Source organism: Erithacus rubecula (assembly GCF_903797595.1).
Source record: "Erithacus rubecula genome assembly, chromosome: 3".
Classification (NCBI taxonomy): Eukaryota; Metazoa; Chordata; class Aves; order Passeriformes; family Muscicapidae; genus Erithacus; species Erithacus rubecula.
Genome location: NC_136689.1, coordinates 54257859 through 54277836, shown reverse-complemented (window position 1 = coordinate 54277836; position 19978 = coordinate 54257859). Strand labels below are relative to the sequence as shown.

The following is a 19978-nucleotide window of genomic DNA, read 5'->3' as shown; positions in this document are numbered from 1 at the left end:
CCTGGGGAGAAAATAATTTGTGGCATAAAATTGTGCTGCTTCTCCTGTCTTGACCACCTATCCTGATGGAATGGAGCCCAAGTGGATCTGGAGGGATGGAGGAAGCCAATGAAAAGGGAAATCAATATCAATTAATGAAAGGATAGGGGATAGTAATAATCAAAATGTATATTGGGTATAGAGAATGGTTTAAGGATGTAGTTTAAGTTGTATATATTCCAGTAATGAGAAATATAATGGAACAATTGGAAGATATATACATTATGTGGGATCTGAGTAGGTCAGAAATGGTATGGAATAAGAGGTGGAGATTGTATTGGGGCTGACAGAGTTCATTTTCCCTTAGCAGCCCTCATGGTGCTGTGCTTTGCATTGGTAGCTGGAAAGATGTTGATAACACACCAGTGTTTTGTCTGCAGCTGAGCAGCACTGGCACAGCATTGGCACTGTCTCTCTAACATTCTCTCCCATGCCTCCTGTCAAGGGATTGGGAGTGGGCAAGATCCTGGGAGGGGACACAATAGGCCAAAACAGGTGACCCAAATAAACCATAGGGATATTCCATACCATGTAACATCAGCTCAGATACAAAAGCTATGGAACAGGGGAGGAATGGGGGACATTCGTTGTGTTACCATTTTTGCCTTCTGTAGCAACCTCTCCAGAAATGTGTGCTGAAGCCCTGCTTCCTGGGAAGTGGCTGAATATTGTTTGCTGATGGGAAGTAAATACTAATTGTTTTTCCTTTTGCTTATGCATGCATAAACTGTTGCTTTTCTTTTTTGTTTTTCCCCTTGCTTCTGTAAACAGCTATTAGCTGTTTTGCATCTTATTTTCTCTCCACTGTCCTGCTGTAAATGCACTGAAAATATTCACCAACTTCACTGGTAAAGGTAGACCTGAGTCATGCATATTTATTGTCATATACCTTTTGTGGCATACTTTACTGTGGATCTTATATTAATATTTTTGATTTTATTGTTTATATTTTAAATATTATCTCACTGGCAGATTAATAGGATAAAAACATGTACACTTTCTAGATTAAGAGACATCCCATTAATCATATAGCAGACCTCTTGTACAATTTAATATGCAATTATTTATTGTAAGCTCGTTGGCTACACCTTGAGAGCATATGTTCACATATATTTGAGAATGGACTGAAAAATGCTGGGTCAGTCAGAGTGGAAAATGGACTCCAAACTAGTATGGTCTTCTGATGTCTGTCTAAGTGAGTTAAAAAGATAACTAAATTCAGATAATCTTCAGCATCCCTGCTCAGTTCCCTAAGGGTTCAGCTGGCAGTGCTACTCCATCTAGCCCAGGCAAGCACGAAGTGTCCAGTTCTATAATTTTTTTTTTTTTAAATAAAATATTCTACAAATACCCATCTCTCTACAAATGCTGAAGGCTGTAGCTGGCTGTGAAAACAATTCTTGTTTGAATCATTGAGGTAAACTATTAAAAAATTCACATGATGCTCTTCTACATTGCAGTAAGCACATGCCATTGAGTAACATTATTCCTTTTACTCAATTTTTACCTTCCTGGTATGACTTTGAATCTTTACAACCTCTCCTAACTGATTACCTAGGACTCAATTTAAAAAGCAGATGTGAAAAGGAATTATTTGGAGCAAAAAGATCAGCTATCCAGCTATTTAATCTTTCACCAAGGCAGTGGAGACAATTGTCTACACTGCTGTCACAGGCAGGTGTTGCACTTCCCTAGTGTTTCTCCTCTGAGATCTCTGCCCTCCATCCTCTTTGATGAGACCCCTTAGGTGTAATTTTAATTCTACAATAAATCTATATTTTCCTCGCTACAGACACAAGTCACGAGCAGATACAGTCAGAGGAAATTTTTGCTTTGCATTTCATGGACTCTGGAGTTGAATCCTGGCCCTCTCACCTTCTTTATCTATCCCATCAGCTCTGCACGTGGGAATTTTTACTGTGGTCAGTGTTATTCCAGGAAAGGAAAGCTGGACAAATGAGGTGAAGTGTCAGGCAAAAAAAAAACAATTTGTATAATTAGTTGATGTTTTGCTACTGTGCACTACCACTTCTAGTGCCAGGTATTTATGAGTACCATACTGCACAAAGCTAGAGCTGATCTGAAGTGGATTCCTCACTCACAAAAATGGTAGGAAGCCACTTGTAGTAAACCAACAGAATCCTTCAACCCTGTGCAACTGAAATTTCTGACATTCATCTCCAATGAAGCTTGCTGGGAATTATAAGATGCAGATAAGCACTTGATAATAGTTTAAATTCAGGTGTAAAATTGAGAAAATTATTTATAAAGATGAAAGATCTTTTTTAATGTGCTGCCACTTTGAATGACCCATGATTATTTACACTGTATTATTGAAATATCACTGTAATCTAACTGTGAATTGTGTCTCCATCCTTTTCTTCATCTTCCATAATCACTGTTTGTTCTTCTTCTGTAAACAGCTTAGTGCCTTGAAAAGAGAAGAGTACAAAAAACAAACAATGAAAAAAAAGGTGAAAAGGGGAGTTGATTTAACACATTACTTTCTAGAAAATATCAGCCTAAAGAGAATTTTTCAGTTCTCTCTTACTTCTTAATTTTAATGTAATTTTCCAACATCATGTGAGTTTTCTTTTTGGCTTTTCAGTCTCCTAATACGTACTGAACTAGAGTTGAATCACTGAATTTTTAGCTAAAATTATTAAGCACTCTTAAATCTAGCATATTTTTGTTACCTGTAAAAAAAGACCCTGAAGTTTCATTTGGAAACCCATTTGTTAGAAGGGTTTGGGTAGCTAAACAGGGGAAAGAGCTTGCATGATGAAGCAAATACCATAATTAATCTTTGTGATGGACATGCATGCTTTCTCTCTGTATATAGCTGTATTACTTAGGTTTTGCAAGTGCAGGTGACAAAAGAGACATGTTAAAATACCCACATGACAAGTGCCATCTCCACTGAAATAATATCACATCAATAAATTGCAAAAGCTACTGAATTAAGAGCAATGTGAAAATAGACTTGGATTGTAGGTCTCACCTCCCACAAACCTGTCTCTTCTCCTTTCTCTGTCTTTCTCTTTTTCTCTCTTAAACCACTAAGTCTGCCCTTTAAGGATTTGGAGGCCTTTATATAATACCAAGGTATAACAAATATTGTAACTACTTTCCACACTAAAAGATAAGTAAGTGTGATGTAAGAACAACGAATCAGGTACAAAATATTGACCTATACTGCCCTTTTAAGTTAGCTCCTGCTTCATTTATACACAGTTCTTGTGAACTGGTTGCAGCAGCACTAAAAGATAAACTGAAAGGTATAAATTAATGTTCATTTGAAACACGAAGGACTTAGTTTGTTCAAGCAGCAATTAAATAACTATTGTTGTTAAATGCAAAAATGATGCCATTTTATGGATATGGATGTAAATATTCCCCACACAGACTTTTATTCCTATAGGCAACCTAGGCAAATATATACAAGGGGTTTTTTTCCTATTGTCTGTGGGGTTTGAGTTGTGTGTGCTTCAAAGGGTTACTTGTTGTTGGTTTTTACATCCTGGACCATTTGAGGGACAGGTAAAACATAGCTAATAAGTGCTCAAAATGTGCCTTCAAATGTGTGACAAAATTCTATCTATGTGCATTTGCTATTGAGGGAGTCACAGAAACTGATGCAATTTTCAGGTTTTTTTTCAATTATACCTTCAATGACACTTTGTTGTGAAGCCACCATCAAACACTTGGGATGGAGTCAAAGCAGCCTGCTAAGGTGCTGCCTCTTTGCACAGAACTTTTAATATCCTGTATTCTGGATCTGTTTTCCAGTGATTAACTACCTGTGGCAGACTTGTGCCTGTATCAGACAAAGTAACCTATGTATTTAAATGTCTGAATTGCATTCCTTCCTGTTCCAAGGATGCATATTTACTTTTCAAGGTACATACCTATGTACATCATTCTGCTGGTTGAAATTCACCAGTGATGCCTCCCTGATTTGCTATGAGCAGCCTTTGGTTGAAGGCTGGCCCAACATTTACTACTTATTTACTTTTAGATTTATTCCATCCAGTAGCACACACAAAGAAACTAAGTTTTTGTGGAACTGCCATGCAAAACAGAACCTGAATTATAGACTTGGAGACCCAAGAAGACCCAGCAGGACTATGTGAGCTAGGTAAATATAGACAAACCGTTCTGTCCTGTCTCCTTGCTATTGGTCTTGCTGGAGTAAGCAGCCCTCAGTGCTACATGGTGTTGATGCCTTGCAGGGGCTACACCCAAGATGAATGGCAGTCACAGGATTTTCAAACAGATATGAGTCTATTTGCATATTAGGGGTTAATTCTCCAATTACAGCTTCAGGTAATGAAGCCATATTCCCTCAGCTGGCTCCTCCCCAGTTCACTTTTGTTTATACTTTTTGGCGTCTGAGGCTGTGGTGTGTCCTTGGATCACAGGCCCAGAGGGATTCTTTTGTCTAACAAAAATGTGGAGATTTAAATGGAGTTTAACGTTATGCACTAATGAAGTACAGGATTTGAAAAATATGAAAGCTAAAATCTTAAGGTTTCAGTATCTTTGCGACCTGCAAATGGGAATTGTCACTATTTCTAATATTTCCCCTTCAGATCCCCTGCAAACCACTTTTAGATACCAATGCAAGAAACTCCACTTAATTCTAGTAAAAGAGCTTAATTAATAGAGTATTCTCTTGAACTGCTGTCCACAAAAATACTTTGTTGCAAATGCAGCTAAAATGGCAGATGTGCTATCCCTCTTTGTTTTGACCAGCACACTTAGGATAGTCCCTCTCCCTTTTGGGTGGTCTGAGAGATTTTCTGTCACAAATAGAAGTAAGTCAAATGTACCATGTAAAATGAAAAAAATTAATGTATCCGCAGGGTGGCATGTGCTACAGGTGAGAAGCAGAATCAGTTTTACACCTTGCAAACACCCAATCCAATTAGGAAATGCAGATAAAGAAAGGGGACTACTAAATTAGTCATCTGAAATCTCCTCTACAAGGGTCAGGCTTCTAAATGTATTCAGCCTTCAAACTTCGGAAGTGGTACAGTTCATGTAATGCCATGTCCATACAAATGAGTCATAAGCAGATGTCTCCTTCAGTAGCAAGCTCTCCTTCAGTCAGCCAACACTTTATCTTTCTGAAGGGATTAGACCAGAAGACAGAATATAATCAGATTTCTAATGGTCTTTTTTTTTTTTTTTTTTTCCATATCACTTGACAGTAAATGGCTTGAATCTGATCCAAGCCTGTAGTCAGCTCTGGAGCACTCTATTGCCACTCCCACTTAGCATTATATAGTCCATTAACCAAACTGATGGTCTTCAGGCCTGTGGGTTTGAGCTTGAATGTAAATGCATGTGTAAATATGGGAATGCAGTTCCTGGAATGAGACTGACTGAGGTTTCCTAATCAAATGAGAGATAACTAGCAAAACCAGTTTCAAGCCTTCATTCTCTCTCATAGCCTAGAAAACCAGTTAAGGTGGCTGCTTTAGGAAAATATCACATCCCCATTGAAAACCTCTGGGTGAGAAGAATTGAAGTTTAACCATTTACCTCTTGCCTTCCCAACTAAACCTAAAAATTGCAAGTACTTGCAAATTCTGTTGGAAAATTATGACTAGATTGTATTTATCCTCTGTTTTCTTTAGCCAGATCCCTTGGCAGATATTAACAGAACAACCTAACAATCCTTAAAATAGATCTGCAGGATGAATTGCATTTCATAATACACACAGCTAAGAAACAGAGGTAGGGAGGCTAAGTGATTTATTTAAACAGCAAACAGAAAAAGACTAACTTACAAGTGTTTCCCAAATCAAACATGCTTCTCATTCTTTTAAACCCAGAACTTCCAAACTGCATTCAGTAAAGCACATTTTCTTCACAAGTGATATGGGGCATCATATAAAAGAAAAAAAACTTTCCCCATGTTATGCAAATCACTACTATTTTGACTTCCCGTTTTTATGCCCTTTCCATTGTTTTGCATTAAAATGCTGATTTGTCCTTGAAATTACTGGTGGTCCATGGAAAGTTTATAACCTGAATCTCTGGGCTATATCCCTATCTGAGCTTTGAATCTTGAACTCTACTGGCTTTCATCAGTTAGCAAAGTGATTCACTGGTAATGATCTTGCTATTGATTGTGGTAAGCATCTGACTCAGTACTAATATGGGTCCGTCTGAGAGCTGGGCACCTCTGTTTGGGGTCCTACATTTTGGCTGGCTCTAGCATCTGCTCTAAAAAGGATGGTTTATGTGCTATAACTAGGTAAACAGAATTACATAAATACACTTTTCCTTCATCACTTCTTAATTTAAATAAGAGAGGGAACGTGATCATAAAGCACAGTGCAGCTTTATTTAGTGTTCATTCCTGAACTCTTGTTCTTGACTTTACCCAAAATGCAGGTTAGCTCTATTCAAATGATCTGTGGTAGAGCTTCCCCTTCCCCTTCCCCTTCCCCTTCCCCTTCCCCATTCCCCTGTTATGTAGCACATATTGCATGTCATGCCAGAAGCACAGAATTATCTTTAAGGTGCTGCTAATGAGAAGTTCATCACCACTTGGCTTCCTTAATGAATGTCAGGGACTGCATAATGAAGTGGGGACTAATCAGCACAGCTTTGCTCCATGTAGTTTGAGGCATGTTAGTGCTGGTGACCTAAACTTTTCTGTGTGCTTAGGTTTGAAAAGCAGGGCAGTAGTTGGCTGTTCAGAAAAGTAGGATTGCAGTTTGCAAGAGATGATGAAGTGACAAAATGCCTTTTCATTCTCCCTATCCTTTCTATCCCCAATACTTGAACATGGGATTTGTATTGGACTTCTCATGAACTCCCACTATTATACACTTAGACCAAATAGGTGCAGTTCAAGAATTGCTAAGTACACTGAGCAGAAAGCAACCTCCATTCAGCCTTGCAAGTATACCTCTGACACTAGCCACTTTTTGCTGCCTCTTAGGAGGATCTTTACCTAAGTTTCTTACCTATTATCAAAGGTGGGATGTGTATTGCAGGTGTATCTTTTCTTCTGGGCTTTTTCTGCTCCAGTTCAGTGATTGGAGTGACTGGACTCACCCACTCTCTCTGTGACTTCTCAGTGATACCATACCTTTTCAGCAGATTTTCAGATGAGTCTGAAACTATGCCTGTAAGCAAGCAATAAAGAAAATGCTACTTTAGCCTGTTTTCATTGAAGAAATTATCACCTGTGTAGCTCTCTCAAAGACTACTCTGAACTACAGTGGCACAACTGCATGATCTGCTGCATGATGTACCTACCCTACATTTCTTTCAAATTAATTATTTCCCATAGGCTCTGGAAAATGATGCTATCAGGTCAGCTAGCTTTTGATTGTGCATAATACACTAAACTGCAGCCCATCAGAAATTGTGGGACAGATAAGTGTAATCTCCTATTCCAGAACTTTAGACATCTTACCACAGTAGCTTAATCACATAAATGCTGAAGAGGTTCTTTGTGAGCAATGTGGCCACACAGAAGTGGCTGTTTTAACTAGTGAAAGAATGTTTTCTTTTTGATATGACAATTGCAGAAAGAAAACACAGTTCTCCAGCCTCTGAGATGTTCTTCTTTAAGAGAGAATTGCTGATGGAAGATGCATGTGGAAACTGAACAGAATAAAATGCAGTATCTGAATTACAAATACTGGAAAATCCCAGTTGCTTGTTTTTGACTTGGTGAACTTTTGCAGATATACAGAGAAGCATACAAGTTACTGGCTAACTCCTCTGTGTATGTGCAGCATAAGAAGAACTCAATAATGTAAGAGCACAACTCTCTTACTGGAGATTATAACAAGGAATGCTTGTTAGCTGACAAACATTTATTCCCATTGCCATCTTAGATCATTAGGTTTCAGTGGCAGTCTCCTGCTTATTCTTCCCTTCTCCAGGTGCTGGAATTTGGCTCTCAAACATCTCTATTTGCGCCACAGCAGGGAACATCCTACAAGAAGCCCTTTCATCGCTGCAATGTTTTCTGGCTTCCTGAAACACCTACCCTTTGCCAATGCCCCCATAAACACATGAGCCCTGAGATTTCCAAGAGGAGCATCCTGCAGGTGGCTTGTGTGCTTGTCTGGTCTACTCCCAGTCTCACCCCCAGCCTCCCTCTGTGTACTGGATACAAGTTTCACGAGAAAGTGCAGGGGCTGGACTTGATCCTTTTTGATTTTGGGCCATATCCAATTGGGACATCTACTATGGCTCAGCAGCTGCCAATAAATACATATAATTTCATACATAAATGTAACACTGTTTATCAGCAACACTGTGAGCTCCATGAGAGCATGTTTTTCAGGGCATAAACCTATCCACCTGGGTATTCCCAGAAGTAAGACCAAACCTTTCAACTAACATGGAATGTGTTTGAGAAAGTCAGACTTTCTGTACACCTGCCTTCCTAGGTGCCCATGCATGAAGCTGTGTTCCTGTCTGCATCCTAGGGGACATAACTGAATAATAATAACAACATTGTACAGACTTCCACCCTGCTTCAGTCCCCAGAGATGAACTGGGGTTTCAAAGTTGAGAGATTTACTGCTCACCTGTTAGAGGTAGTGGAGTGAAAGCTGGTGTATCTTTTCTCTTTGGCTTCTTTTGCTCCTGTTCAGTCTTTTGGGAAGCTGTGAGAGCTTTACCTTTTCTTGGCTTTTTTTTGAGATCACAGCTCTTAATCAGCTGCTCTGAAAGATCTTCTGCAGGGAAAAATTATAAAAGAAATTGAAACTTAGGGGAGGTAAAAAAAAACATGATGAAGAGAATCACTTTGATAATTGTGCTTAAATCCAAGCAAATGAAAATGCCCAAAAAGAAAAATCTCTTAAATATTTAGAAAGCCAACAAAAGAGGGCTCTTGTGCCATACTACATGGGAGTCAATTGACTTAGGTAGTCTTTATGTGTGGCTGGCAGTAGACATAAAACAGAGAGAGCTCTGGGCAGCTTGTGTTTGCATGTCAGAGGGGAGGCTGCACCGTTGTGTACAGAGGTTCTATGGCCACCCCTGTTTCATCCACTGGTAACTGTGTGGATTGTATCTTCAAGAGTTACAAGACCAGTTTTGTGAAGGAAGTTTTACTTATATAGGGTCAGTCTGAGGTAGTGGTAAAATGAACCAGTCAGTATATTGTTCCCTCCACAAGTTAACTTTATTTCCAGAACTACTGAGCAATTGGTATTTGCTTTTTGTTTACGTAACATTACACTGGATTTTTGTTTTTCCTTTAAAACAATCCTTTACTCAGATGACTCAGAGGGTCAACATGGCTTTTTCTGCAAGGGTCTGTATTTCTGGGAGCTTTTGCAAGCTGAAAATACTGAAAATAGTACATCCCCCTCCCTCAGCTCCTCTGTAGGCCTGCTCTACAATCTCAGCAGCTCCTGATAAGCCTTGGCTAAATCAGCTGAGCAGTGAAGTGCCCCTGAACTGTGCCAGTTATGCAGTGAAGCATCCATGACCATACTGGGAGCTCTTATATGGGCAAGGTAGGAACTATTCCAACCATACCAGGAATGTCAGCAGTCCCACCAAGGCAAGGATCAAAGGATGAGCATAATAATAATGCTTCTTAGCCTTGGCAAGTAATTTACCTCAGTCATAGCCCACCTGAAATGGTACCATTGTTATGTGACCTTTTGATAAAATGAGTCATAGGCTGATAGTGTAATAGTACTGTTTTTACTGCACTTTTTGGGAAAAATCACCTTGTGATTCCACAAACAGCAGTGCTAAGTAAGGCTGCTTGAGCTCTCCTGGAACACAGTGGGTCTCCGAGTGGGATGCATCTTGGAGCTTGCAAGCCCTCAAATTTGCAATATTTGAAAAAGTGTTGCTGACAATAAGTTTTTGTTGTCAGCAAGGCCCCACATACATACTCCTTGAGGTGCAGCCCATGCCAGTTGAGAAGCACTGAGGGATTTGATATGAGTATTGCACCGAGCCTGAGGGAAATTCTTCATAGGTACCTTTACACTAGCAGATTTTCACATGGTCATGCAAGTGAATGGATTATGGTATGAATGTTGTTATTTAGAGTATATAATTAACTCACTGTTATAATTTCAGCAAATCCTACTGAATGATTTTTAACATATTAAATTAGTCAATGATTAAGTGTTTTTGTGCCCATTTCTTATATCCATATCCTCTGCACCCTTACTCTCTGGCATCCCCAGTCTTCATGTAAATCATTCCAAATTGCTTCAAACTCAATTTACTTATGTATACTTGGTCTACATAGTAAGTAATCAAATGAACCTTGCCACATGCCTCTGTTAAAGCTGCATTTTCATGAAATCATATTAAACCCTGCTTTTTGCCAATAACCTTGATGATGATTCTTTAAGGATTTTAACCACTCGTTTGTGAACCTCTCATTAGTATCAACACAGAAACCATGTTCTGAATTCTCAAAAGCTGCTTGTTTGCCTTCAGCTGGGCTCCCCACCTTGTTATCCAACCTCTGACTGCAGACTTGGATGCAAGCATGACGTGATTCCAGACTTTCTTACACTATTTAAGGCAGCTGTTATGTCTGTGAGCCTGCAGATAGATGTGGAAGGATGGCCTCCAAGTTAAGTCCCTGGAGATGTGGAGGATTTTTTTCTGGCTTTCACAGACTTTCTTCATAGTCCTAATGAGCTCATTTACCCTCTCACTGCCTCAGTTTTCCAACAGTATAATGAAACACATTCTGTATATATTTAAATAAGCAATTTCATCGACCAACTATGTTCGGTATACCAGCAGTTGTATAAATGGTGTCTGTGGCTAGAAATGCCACGTAGCAGAGAGAACTAGGATACTATCCTTGCAGTACAAACAAACAAAATTTATAAAACCTGTGGTGAGACTGGTTTTTTTTTTTTTTTAACAAGGAAATGAAATTGCATTTGTGTTTAATTATTGTTATCACTAAGGTAACAACAAGCAAACAGATTTTTCTTTCCGTGTTGCTGAATCTTCAGGACAATTTTGTAAGATAAGGGTGAAATCATAGCACTTGAAGCAAAAGACCATGAATATGCAAAAAGCATATCTATCAAGTACATAGTCTGGTAGTCAAGATCATGACAAAGCAAAGACAGCCTTGGTATGCTCATTGTAAAAGTTGTATGAAGTAGCTTCAATAAAGGAAACTAATGATGAAGGAGAAAACATTTTTAGAAAGCTGTCTCGATGGCAAAAGGAATGCTTGAAATCTTTTACTCAAATTGCACATGGAAGGTATAATTAGGGAAAGCTCAGCTATATTCTAGCTTTCATTTTACTGTGGTATAAATGAAGAAACTGCTCTTTACCAGGGAAAAGATCAATGACTCTTTTTCCTTTCCCTTTTTTAATTAACTTCACTCTAGAGTTTCAGCTGATATTTATACGCAGGAAAAATGCTCTCTGTCTTTCCATCTGGCACGACAAGTCTCAGCAGAAGGTGTAATCCATCTGTTTTCATGGGGGGTTAGTTGTATCGCTGGAGGGGAAAAATGGACACTGGACAGGACTTGATGCTGTGAAGGCAACACCCCTCATTAGTGCAATGGCATCATCAAATGACATTTACCTAAATGGTTACACTGGGAATCTTGCTTGTCCAGTCTGTCGTCTGGGATATCAAGTGGCTGAACACACTCTGTTGACATCATTGAAAGAGGCTTTTCTCCTCCTATAAAGATACTAAACCACATTAAAAAAAAAAAAAAAAAAAAAATCAGTAGCATGGCATAAAACAGACATATTGGTGTTACCTAATAGCTAATGAGGAGTTCTTGTCTTCCAGCAGTCTGTTGACCTGATTTTTTACTCACACATGCTGAGATGCACTTATTCACTGCCTTACACACACAGTAACCTGTTTTTCCACCTACCTTGCTGTAAGCAACCCCCACTAGCATGGAGTGGCTCTACAGAAAAACATACTTTTTTTTTTTTTTTTTTTTTTTAGCATACAGAAAGTGCTATCTCATACACTAAGTCCTATCTTACACCAAGTAAATGCTGAGGAATTGGATATTTTGTTCTGGTTTTCTTCTCCATTTTTTTCTCAACTATAAACTAAGGATCATATTTGCTATTTATTATATCAACCAACTTTAATCATGAATTCTGTTGACTTAATGATGTAAATCCAGGTCCGCTAAGAGACCTTGTATACCCCAGAAAATCCAGGTGTAAAGTGCCTCAGAAAGATGGCCAGTGGCCACAGACCCCAAAGCCATCATGAAGTAAATTACTCATCACTTTGGTAAGACCATGGGAGCCCATTTCACACACTGTTTAAGTGTTCATGCTCTGTAAGTCTCACTGGATTGCTGTTTGGGCTATTTTATCCCCCTTTGCCTATAGCTGCAGTGGGTGTTGAAGCCCATCCTCACTTATCCTCCTACCTGAGCTTTCCCAGCACCTTGCAAGCTGAGATTTGATCCTGGGGCTGCCACCACAGAAAAAAGAGAATTAGACCACTTTTCACTGATGATCATTTATATGGTTGCTTAGCAGAAACTCATCAGAATGACAAAAGCAACGTTAAAGGGAAACAACCTTCAACCTGAAGGTGCAGTCCAAGCGATCTTGGTATCTGCCTTCATCCAGCAACAGCTGTGGTAGTTTCTTACTCATAACCTCTGTTCTCCATTTTCAGGGAATAAGAGCAGACTGTGACTTCCTTATAAGGAGGAGAAAGGCAATGAGGAAAATAAAAAAATCTGGTGACATTATGAATAGTAGATGAAAGAAGTAATTGGGGGAAAAAAATAGAGGAAGGGGAGGTAGAGAAAGAAAGGCAAATAAAAGAGAAAGGTAAGAAAAGATGCAGCTGGAGAATAACAGTGAAAAGGAAGATGGGAAAATAGGAGACTAAACTGTGGGAGTTTGGTTTTATCTTGCTGGAGGAAACAAAATTACCTTATTATTTCTCTGTAAATTGCAATGGTTGTTTGCTGACAAGAAGCAGAACAGTAGGGGAGTTAATCTCATTTCCATGACTAAATTTGCATCTATGTAAAGAACAATTAACCCTTGAGCAAAATCCAGTCACAGAAATAGTTACAAAAGAAGGTAGGAAAGTTTGCACTGATGTAGTTCTTCAGTGGATGGAAACACATCTTAAATGCCAGTGATTAAAAAATAAATGTAGTAACACTGCTTTATGAAAGGATGTGGGGGTTTAGATGAGCCCTTGCCTTTTGCTCAGGCCTCTGGCAGCAGGCAGTAGCTTTATTGAGGTGGCCAGCCTCCAAAGCCCACTCTCATTCACATGTTCTTTGATAATGGCTGATTCAGTCAATTGTAGAATGAATTCTTTATTTAATAGACAGAAAACTAACAGACATAAGACTTAAACTAACACTACACAGGATTAAAGACAAAAGGAAAGAGACTACTAGAGACATATACAGAGTGAGGTTAAAGGTACCTATTAATGTTACAACTACAGGAAATAATATAACTTAGGATTCAATGTATATTACCATCCAGCTGTTGGTGGGGCACACATTGAGATCCTTTCCCTCAATCCCCAGGGAAGTAACCACAGATTTGTGTCCAAGGTCTGGAGAGAAGCCTCCCACACTTTCAGTGTGTGTGTAAAAGGTTTTTGCCTCTGTGATAATTTGTGTGTCTTTTATAGTTTATACTATACAGTGTCTCTCAGTCAAGAATACTTCCTTTATCTTTTCCCACATCTCCTCTCCGGACTCAGATGTTGATTCTTAGCTGAGGTCTGAGCCCTTCTGGCTCCAGGGATGTGCCCCTGCTGGGCCTTCCAGGTTTTATCTTTATGGACCAGCTGTCAGTGTTAGAGAGGAGGGAGGGATAGAGGTCCTGCCACAACTGCCTGGCAACATCAAATTTGACTCATGTCAACATCAAAAAACGACCTTGAGTGGTACTGTACATATGGGATTAATTCCCTTGTGTTTCACTATTTAAAATTTACAAAAAAAAATTAATATTATGCAAATTGTTAAAATCTTACTGAATCAGGACTAGATGAGGGATTTCACCTCCAAATATTCACTATAGAAATGTCCCAGTCCAGCCTCACACCCGTACTAAAGTGTTATACTGCCTGAAGGCTCATTTGCCTTCACTGCAAGAAAAATCCTTCACTTGGGAAGACTACAGAAAGAAATCTTTGAAGGCACCTTAACATGGTTGCTCTGTTTATTCACTGTATTAGTAAGCTATAGCTGTGATTTAAAATGAAGCAGACAATTTTATTTAACACAAAACTTATTATCTGGCCATATGAAGGCTTGCACTACACTTTATGATTTGAGGGAGTTTTATTCTTCAATGCCATTTGATTTCATTGGATTTGATTAGGGTATGCTAGCTAAATATTATGACTGTAGGTAAAATATTATTTTCTGAAAAACACTCTGTTTACACGGTTTCAGTAAAGTCACAGATATTATTTCTGACACTATGGACATTTTGTTTTTAACATGTCTTGAGGCAAAAAAGACTGAGGATAGCCAAATTTAAATTTAAATTGGTAGTATATGATATTTACTGGAAATGGCTTATAAAATATAGTTAAATTTGGTTAGATTTCAATAAGTTGTTTCATTGAATTATTTCACTCAATAAAATTTAAGCTTTGCAAAGAGACTTAATACAGGATTTCTTCATTACTTTCTCTAAATATGATAGTTTGGAAAATATTATTCTAAAATATACCTCTTAGATCTATGTTCATATTTTCATGGTTACACATGCCAAGCCCTTGGCATCTTCAGTGCTTTAAAATTCTGCTTTACAGGTTAACTTCTGACACTCCCCTTCCTTTTCTTTTCTTTTGTAAGTCTGCCCTGAGGCCAGCATTGCCTTGCTTACCAAAGAACAGCATTTTGTGACAGTCTGTGTGACAAAAGAACAGAAAGACGAACATTACCAAAATATACCCTGGATTTTGGTATCTTGGGAGTATATGCATTGTGTATGGCATGTGAACCTGTGAGTGCTGCTACATTCTGTCAGTATGGATTACACTCAGAGCTCTCCTTCAAAGGAAAGTTGCTGTATGTGACCATTGTAATGGTGCATTCCCAAACCACTAAAATCAGTTCCTGCCACTGAGGAAATAGTTTCCCCAGTAACATTTTACATAGGTAGGTAGCCTGCTATGGGGACTGTATGAAGCCATTAATATGGCTTTACAAACTGAAGCATGTTCTCAGATTTTCATGTATTAGGTGCAACACTTTTCCTCATATTAGCATATTAGCATAGTTTGCACTCTCTGCTGCCATCAGTCACCTTGGTAGCAAATGCTATTCATAGGATGAAGTAAAGTTTTGGTTTTTTTTCTTGCACTCTGTTATGTCTCTTGGCATAATGATCCACATTCATCCTTTTTGCATCTGTAGTGGTTACATTGGAGGGCTTATTCACACACAATAGAAGATAATTCCTGCGATTATATAAATTTTCCTATATGATTTAGGATTCAGTTGTCATTTAGCCAGAGACTTTGGTACAGTGCAGCTAGGCTGTACCACCTTCTGCAGAGATATGTGCCTAAATGAGTCATCTCAAGTCTCTTATTTCTAGGAAAAGAGAGAGCTGATAGAGACAGCTGAAATGCTTTCCTAAAAGTTGAGGCAAGTTTTAGCTTTGTCTACATAGTTTTGTGTTGCTCCTTGCTAAAACTTTTGGCATGAAATTGGATTGGCTCTACTCACAGACAGAAGAGGGCAATGAATGAAAAGGCAGACTGAAAAGTGCAACTATTACTAAATCTGCTTCAGCCTCAGCTGAATGAAGTCTCATACTAAATCACTGTCATATGACACCAAGGCTCCTTTGGGCATACATCCTTATAAGATATTCAGATAAAAAATATCTAAACTTTTCACTTTCTGGATATCAGCTTTGGATTTTTAGGTAGGTTAAAGCACATACTAAGATTTTTTTCAAAATTCTCAGTTGCTGTACCCCCTTGATTAAAGTGCCCAAATAAAGTTATCACTCACTACCATACTCCTAAAGCACACAAATACTTGCAAGTAATATTATTACTTTCTTTGCTTAAATTTTTGGTTTCCATAACAAAATTCACTAATTCAACCAGTTCCAGGCTTCAATTAGGTAAAAATACTTTGCTAGAGACAGATAAAGAAACCTGCTTCGGTTTACTATTTGAATGCACAGTTGTTTTAATGTAGACATGTGTCACAGGTACTCATCTTGGAATTTAGGAAATACTCAGAACAGCTACTCTCACATGTTTATAAGATGATGTAAATCTTTCAAGGCCATCTGATAATGTGACATTTAAACCAACTTAAAATGAAATCTCATGAGAAAAACTTACCTTAGAAAACTAAAGCTTTGAGAACAAAACTAAAGTGCTGGACTTATTTTTCATTTGATCTTGAATTAGGCATGGAATTGCTTGGGGGGAAAAATCTCCATTTATTGTCTTCTCTAAGGGTTTGAAGGGTTGTAGGGGCTATGCAACTACATGGTGTTAGGTACTATGGATAGTTATAAATAATCTGAAGGGGCAATGCAGTTCTCATATGAGTCACACACAGGTGGTCATTCGTACCTATAAGATGGAGAAATGAAGTTCTGATATACAATTCTTATAAAAGTTTACAGGGGTTATGTGGGCATCAATGTCAATACTCCTTATCATTGTACATTAAGGCTTGTGGTTTCTCTGTATGTTGAATACTTAGAATTTATAAACTGGCCCTTTATAAGGTATCCACAGCCTGTGCCACTGAAGATTTCAGTAGACCGTGTGGTGCATGTGGTATTTTACGTGGATTTTTTGTTTCTACACGTGGGTGTTTTGTTTCTACAATTGACAAAATCCTGAAGAAAAACTTGCTAATTTCCAGGGCATGCATAATTATTAAACAAACCACTGGCATGTTGACAAGGATGCTAGATAAATAAAAATACTTTTGAGAGCATCCTTGTTGGCTGACAGCAGTCAATTTGAATTTAATTACTTAATTTTGATAGTTGGTAATAATGTTGCCACAGCAGCCTGTTTGGCCCTATGTACTTATCTTCTGAAGTTAGAGTAATTCCTAAGAATAGGGAGAAGCAGGGGCAGAAACAGAGGAAACCAAGGTCCTGGGGTGGTACAGCCTGCACCCTTGTTTGTCCTCATTCTCACAGGCGGAGCCTGGCCTTGCTGCTGCTGGTGTACTCAAATAGTTGGAAAGGGAAGTAAATAGGGAGTATCTCACAGGCTGCAGCCAAGTGCAGACACGAGGCAGAGGCTGGAGTTCATTAGTTACAGCCCAGTCTGGCTAAAAGCAGCATGTTGCTGCCCTGCCCAAAGAGCTGCTCTGGCATGAGGGTTTGCTCTTTAAGGCTGGAGCCTCTTCTCCCACCGAGCATGCACTTACAGTTCCCTGGTGGAGTTTGACCATTAAATTATTTTAAATTGGTGTGCCCCTTTCTGTCTAGTTGCAATGAGCACATAAGCAAGCAGGGACAGGTAGGCTCCCAGCACCCTTTCCTCCTCCTTTTTCCCTGCTCCTTAAACCCATGTGGGAGGCAAAGAGATTGACCTGCCATTCTTTCTGTAGCATGCTCCCTGTGGAAGACTCTGTAGTGTGAGTGGGCCCTTATTGGCTTGAAGTAATTTACAAATGCAGAAAGAAGGAATAAGATATTGGATGAAGCCATCTTGCAGACATCTGCCCTACACAGAAACCATGTGAAGCAGGTCAGGAGTCATGGGGAACAGTACAACATCTGGCTGCATTTGGCTTCTTCCATCTGCACTCAGCAGGCAGCCCTGGTACCTTTATCAGGAAATTTGTACCTTCACCCATACCCCAACCTATCCCAGCCCCATTCCAACTGCTTCCTAGCAAATCATATGAATGAAGCAAGATTACAGTGGTCAGAGTAGAAAATAGATGTCCTATGAGTAGAAAATCTCAGTGTTGCTGCTCTGCACTCCACACCTTTAATTACAAGTTTTACTACATGTTTAACATTATTCTATTAGAGAGATACTTTCCAGGATACACAAGACAGGTTAATGCTAATGGACAAAGTTTCTTCTTCAGTTATTTAGGCACTAGGCTGCTCTCCACAGGCATATTGTCAGATTAATCTGATTTTCACTTTTATAAAGCATATTTAAAATTTCTTAGCAAATACTTAGATATTTGAAAGCCTGATCTGAGTGCCTTCCTCTACCCAAAATTTTTGCCACTAATAATAGCATGGATGCAGAAGTGCCACAGGATTGTCTGGGAGTGGTTTCTTCTCACAGACAGTGTGCTTTGGGTGCTATTTCAGAAATTGTGGCTGGGTGGTGGACTGATTCCCACTACTAGTTTGTAAAAGAAAATTTTAAAATAAATAAAAATATTTATTTCCTAGATTTAAAAAAATGCGAATTTGCACAAGTTCTGGTTACGAAATCTTTGTCTTTGGACATCATAAAAAGACAGTCTTACCTAATTTTTTCCTTGAGGAACAAATTAACCCCTTGCACATGCCAGACTTAGGAGTGAGATAAGAAGTTCTTATACCAGTTCCCACTTTGCTGAGTTAAAATCTGGTTGTGAGCTGTCCCAGCAGTTAAAGTTAGTGCTTTAGTTTTCTCTGAAACACTTTCCTCCCCATCACCTTATCCACAAATCCCAGACTCAGTTTATTCTCAACTTTCCCCCCACGGGACCATCCCCAGCCCATTCCCGGCGCAGTGGGGACCCTGTGCTTTCTGTTCATCCCCAGAGCTGATAAGGCACAAAAAAAAAAGGAGAAGAAAAGGAAATCAAGAAGCCAACCAGCTGGGAGGCAAACTGTGGCTGAGGTACTTACTGAGCGGTGTGAGGTGGCAGGGAAGGTGCAGTTTGTCCTCGGGGCTCACTGGAGGATCTGTCTGGGCTGGGGCTGCTGCTGATGCTCTTGCCTGTTTATCTAGGGATAAGTGGAAGTTGTTGCTGTGGCAACACCACACTCAGGCGTCCTCCTGGAGCTAGAGACCAGCACCACTACTCCCTGCCCCACCAGCAGACTCTAGTCCTGTTTCCTTCCTCTTCCACAAGTTTCAGGGGCCAAAGGAGAGGCAACAAGATGCCTGGGAGACCAACAGTGCCTCAAGGCTGAGGCATTATTCTTCCCAGATGACCAAGAGCAAGAGATGCTGATGCCCTCAAAAAGGCAAGGGAGGATGTTAAAACTTTGGCACAGAGAGCCAAAAGGTGAGCTGCAGCTGCTGTGTCTGGAGCTGCAAAGAAAATCACAAAGGGAGGGACTAAGGCTGATGCCGTCAGGGACCCAGGGGAAAGTTGAGAATAAAAGTGAAGCAAGAAGGCAGGGCACACATCCAGGAGCAACACATAGCATGGAAACAGATGGGCACTGTCTCCAGCACTGGGGCTCAGTGATGACTGCATTTTTTGTGTGTTTATATAGCCACAACTGGTTATACAAGCATGGTGTTTATGGGGCCAGGCAGGGAGTTTTCCATGGCTACCAGTTGTTTGCTAGCGGAGACCAGTCTCTCCTATTTTAGCCCATGCCTTTGGATGGAAATGTTATTTCAGCTGAGGGAAAGAAATAAAAACATGCCTGACATTGGAAAAGCTCTGGAAGAAATACTCTAGTCTGTGGTGGGTCTGTGAACTGCCCCTCTCTAAGTATCCCTTTGGAACAAAAATGCCTTTGTCTATATAAACTGTGATGGCTCACAGTTGCTGTTTTCTTCTTTCCCCCCCTCATGGCAATTCAAAGTGCCAGTGTGCATGGCATACTTTCTTTCATAAACAGCATATTGTACAGAAAGCCCAAAGGGGCCAAGTGCTAATTGCCAGCCCTGCAAACTGTGCTACACCCTTGGATCCTTTACGTATCATATGTGGTTCTACAAAATGCCAAACATGTTAAATGCTCTAAAGGCACCACCTGAAAGAGCTGTGAGCTTTCTTCATCG

General features: G+C 39.5%; 1 protein-coding gene across 1 annotated transcript; it reads right to left on the bottom strand.

Moving 5' to 3' along the window:
- Positions 1-738: 738 nt before the first annotated feature.
- PPP1R17 (protein phosphatase 1 regulatory subunit 17) lies at positions 739-19431 on the bottom strand. Its single transcript, XM_079301118.1, has 6 exons — positions 18865-19431; positions 11621-11733; positions 8607-8756; positions 7023-7184; positions 2212-2470; positions 739-1730 (listed from the first exon to the last, which is right to left on the bottom strand). Exons 2-5 carry the CDS (start codon positions 11700-11702, stop codon positions 2391-2393), a joined length of 474 nt encoding a protein of 157 aa, XP_079157244.1. The 5' UTR covers positions 11703-11733; positions 18865-19431; the 3' UTR covers positions 739-1730; positions 2212-2390.
- Between the last annotated feature and the right edge of the window lie 547 nt (positions 19432-19978).

What these genes read in the sequence shown, in the direction of transcription:
- PPP1R17 (XM_079301118.1), bottom strand. Translation starts at nt 11,702, where the DNA reads ATGATGTCAACAGAGTGTGTTCAGCCACTTGATATCCCAGACGACAGA. An exon ending in CACTCCACTACCTCTAACAG is followed by an intron (nt 7,185 to 8,606) that starts GTGAGCAGTAAA and finishes GCTTGCTTACAG; the next exon opens with GCATAGTTTCAGACTCATCT. An exon ending in CATCCCACCTTTGATAATAG is followed by an intron (nt 2,471 to 7,022) that starts GTAAGAAACTTA and finishes TCTCTTTTCAAG; the next exon opens with GCACTAAGCTGTTTACAGAA.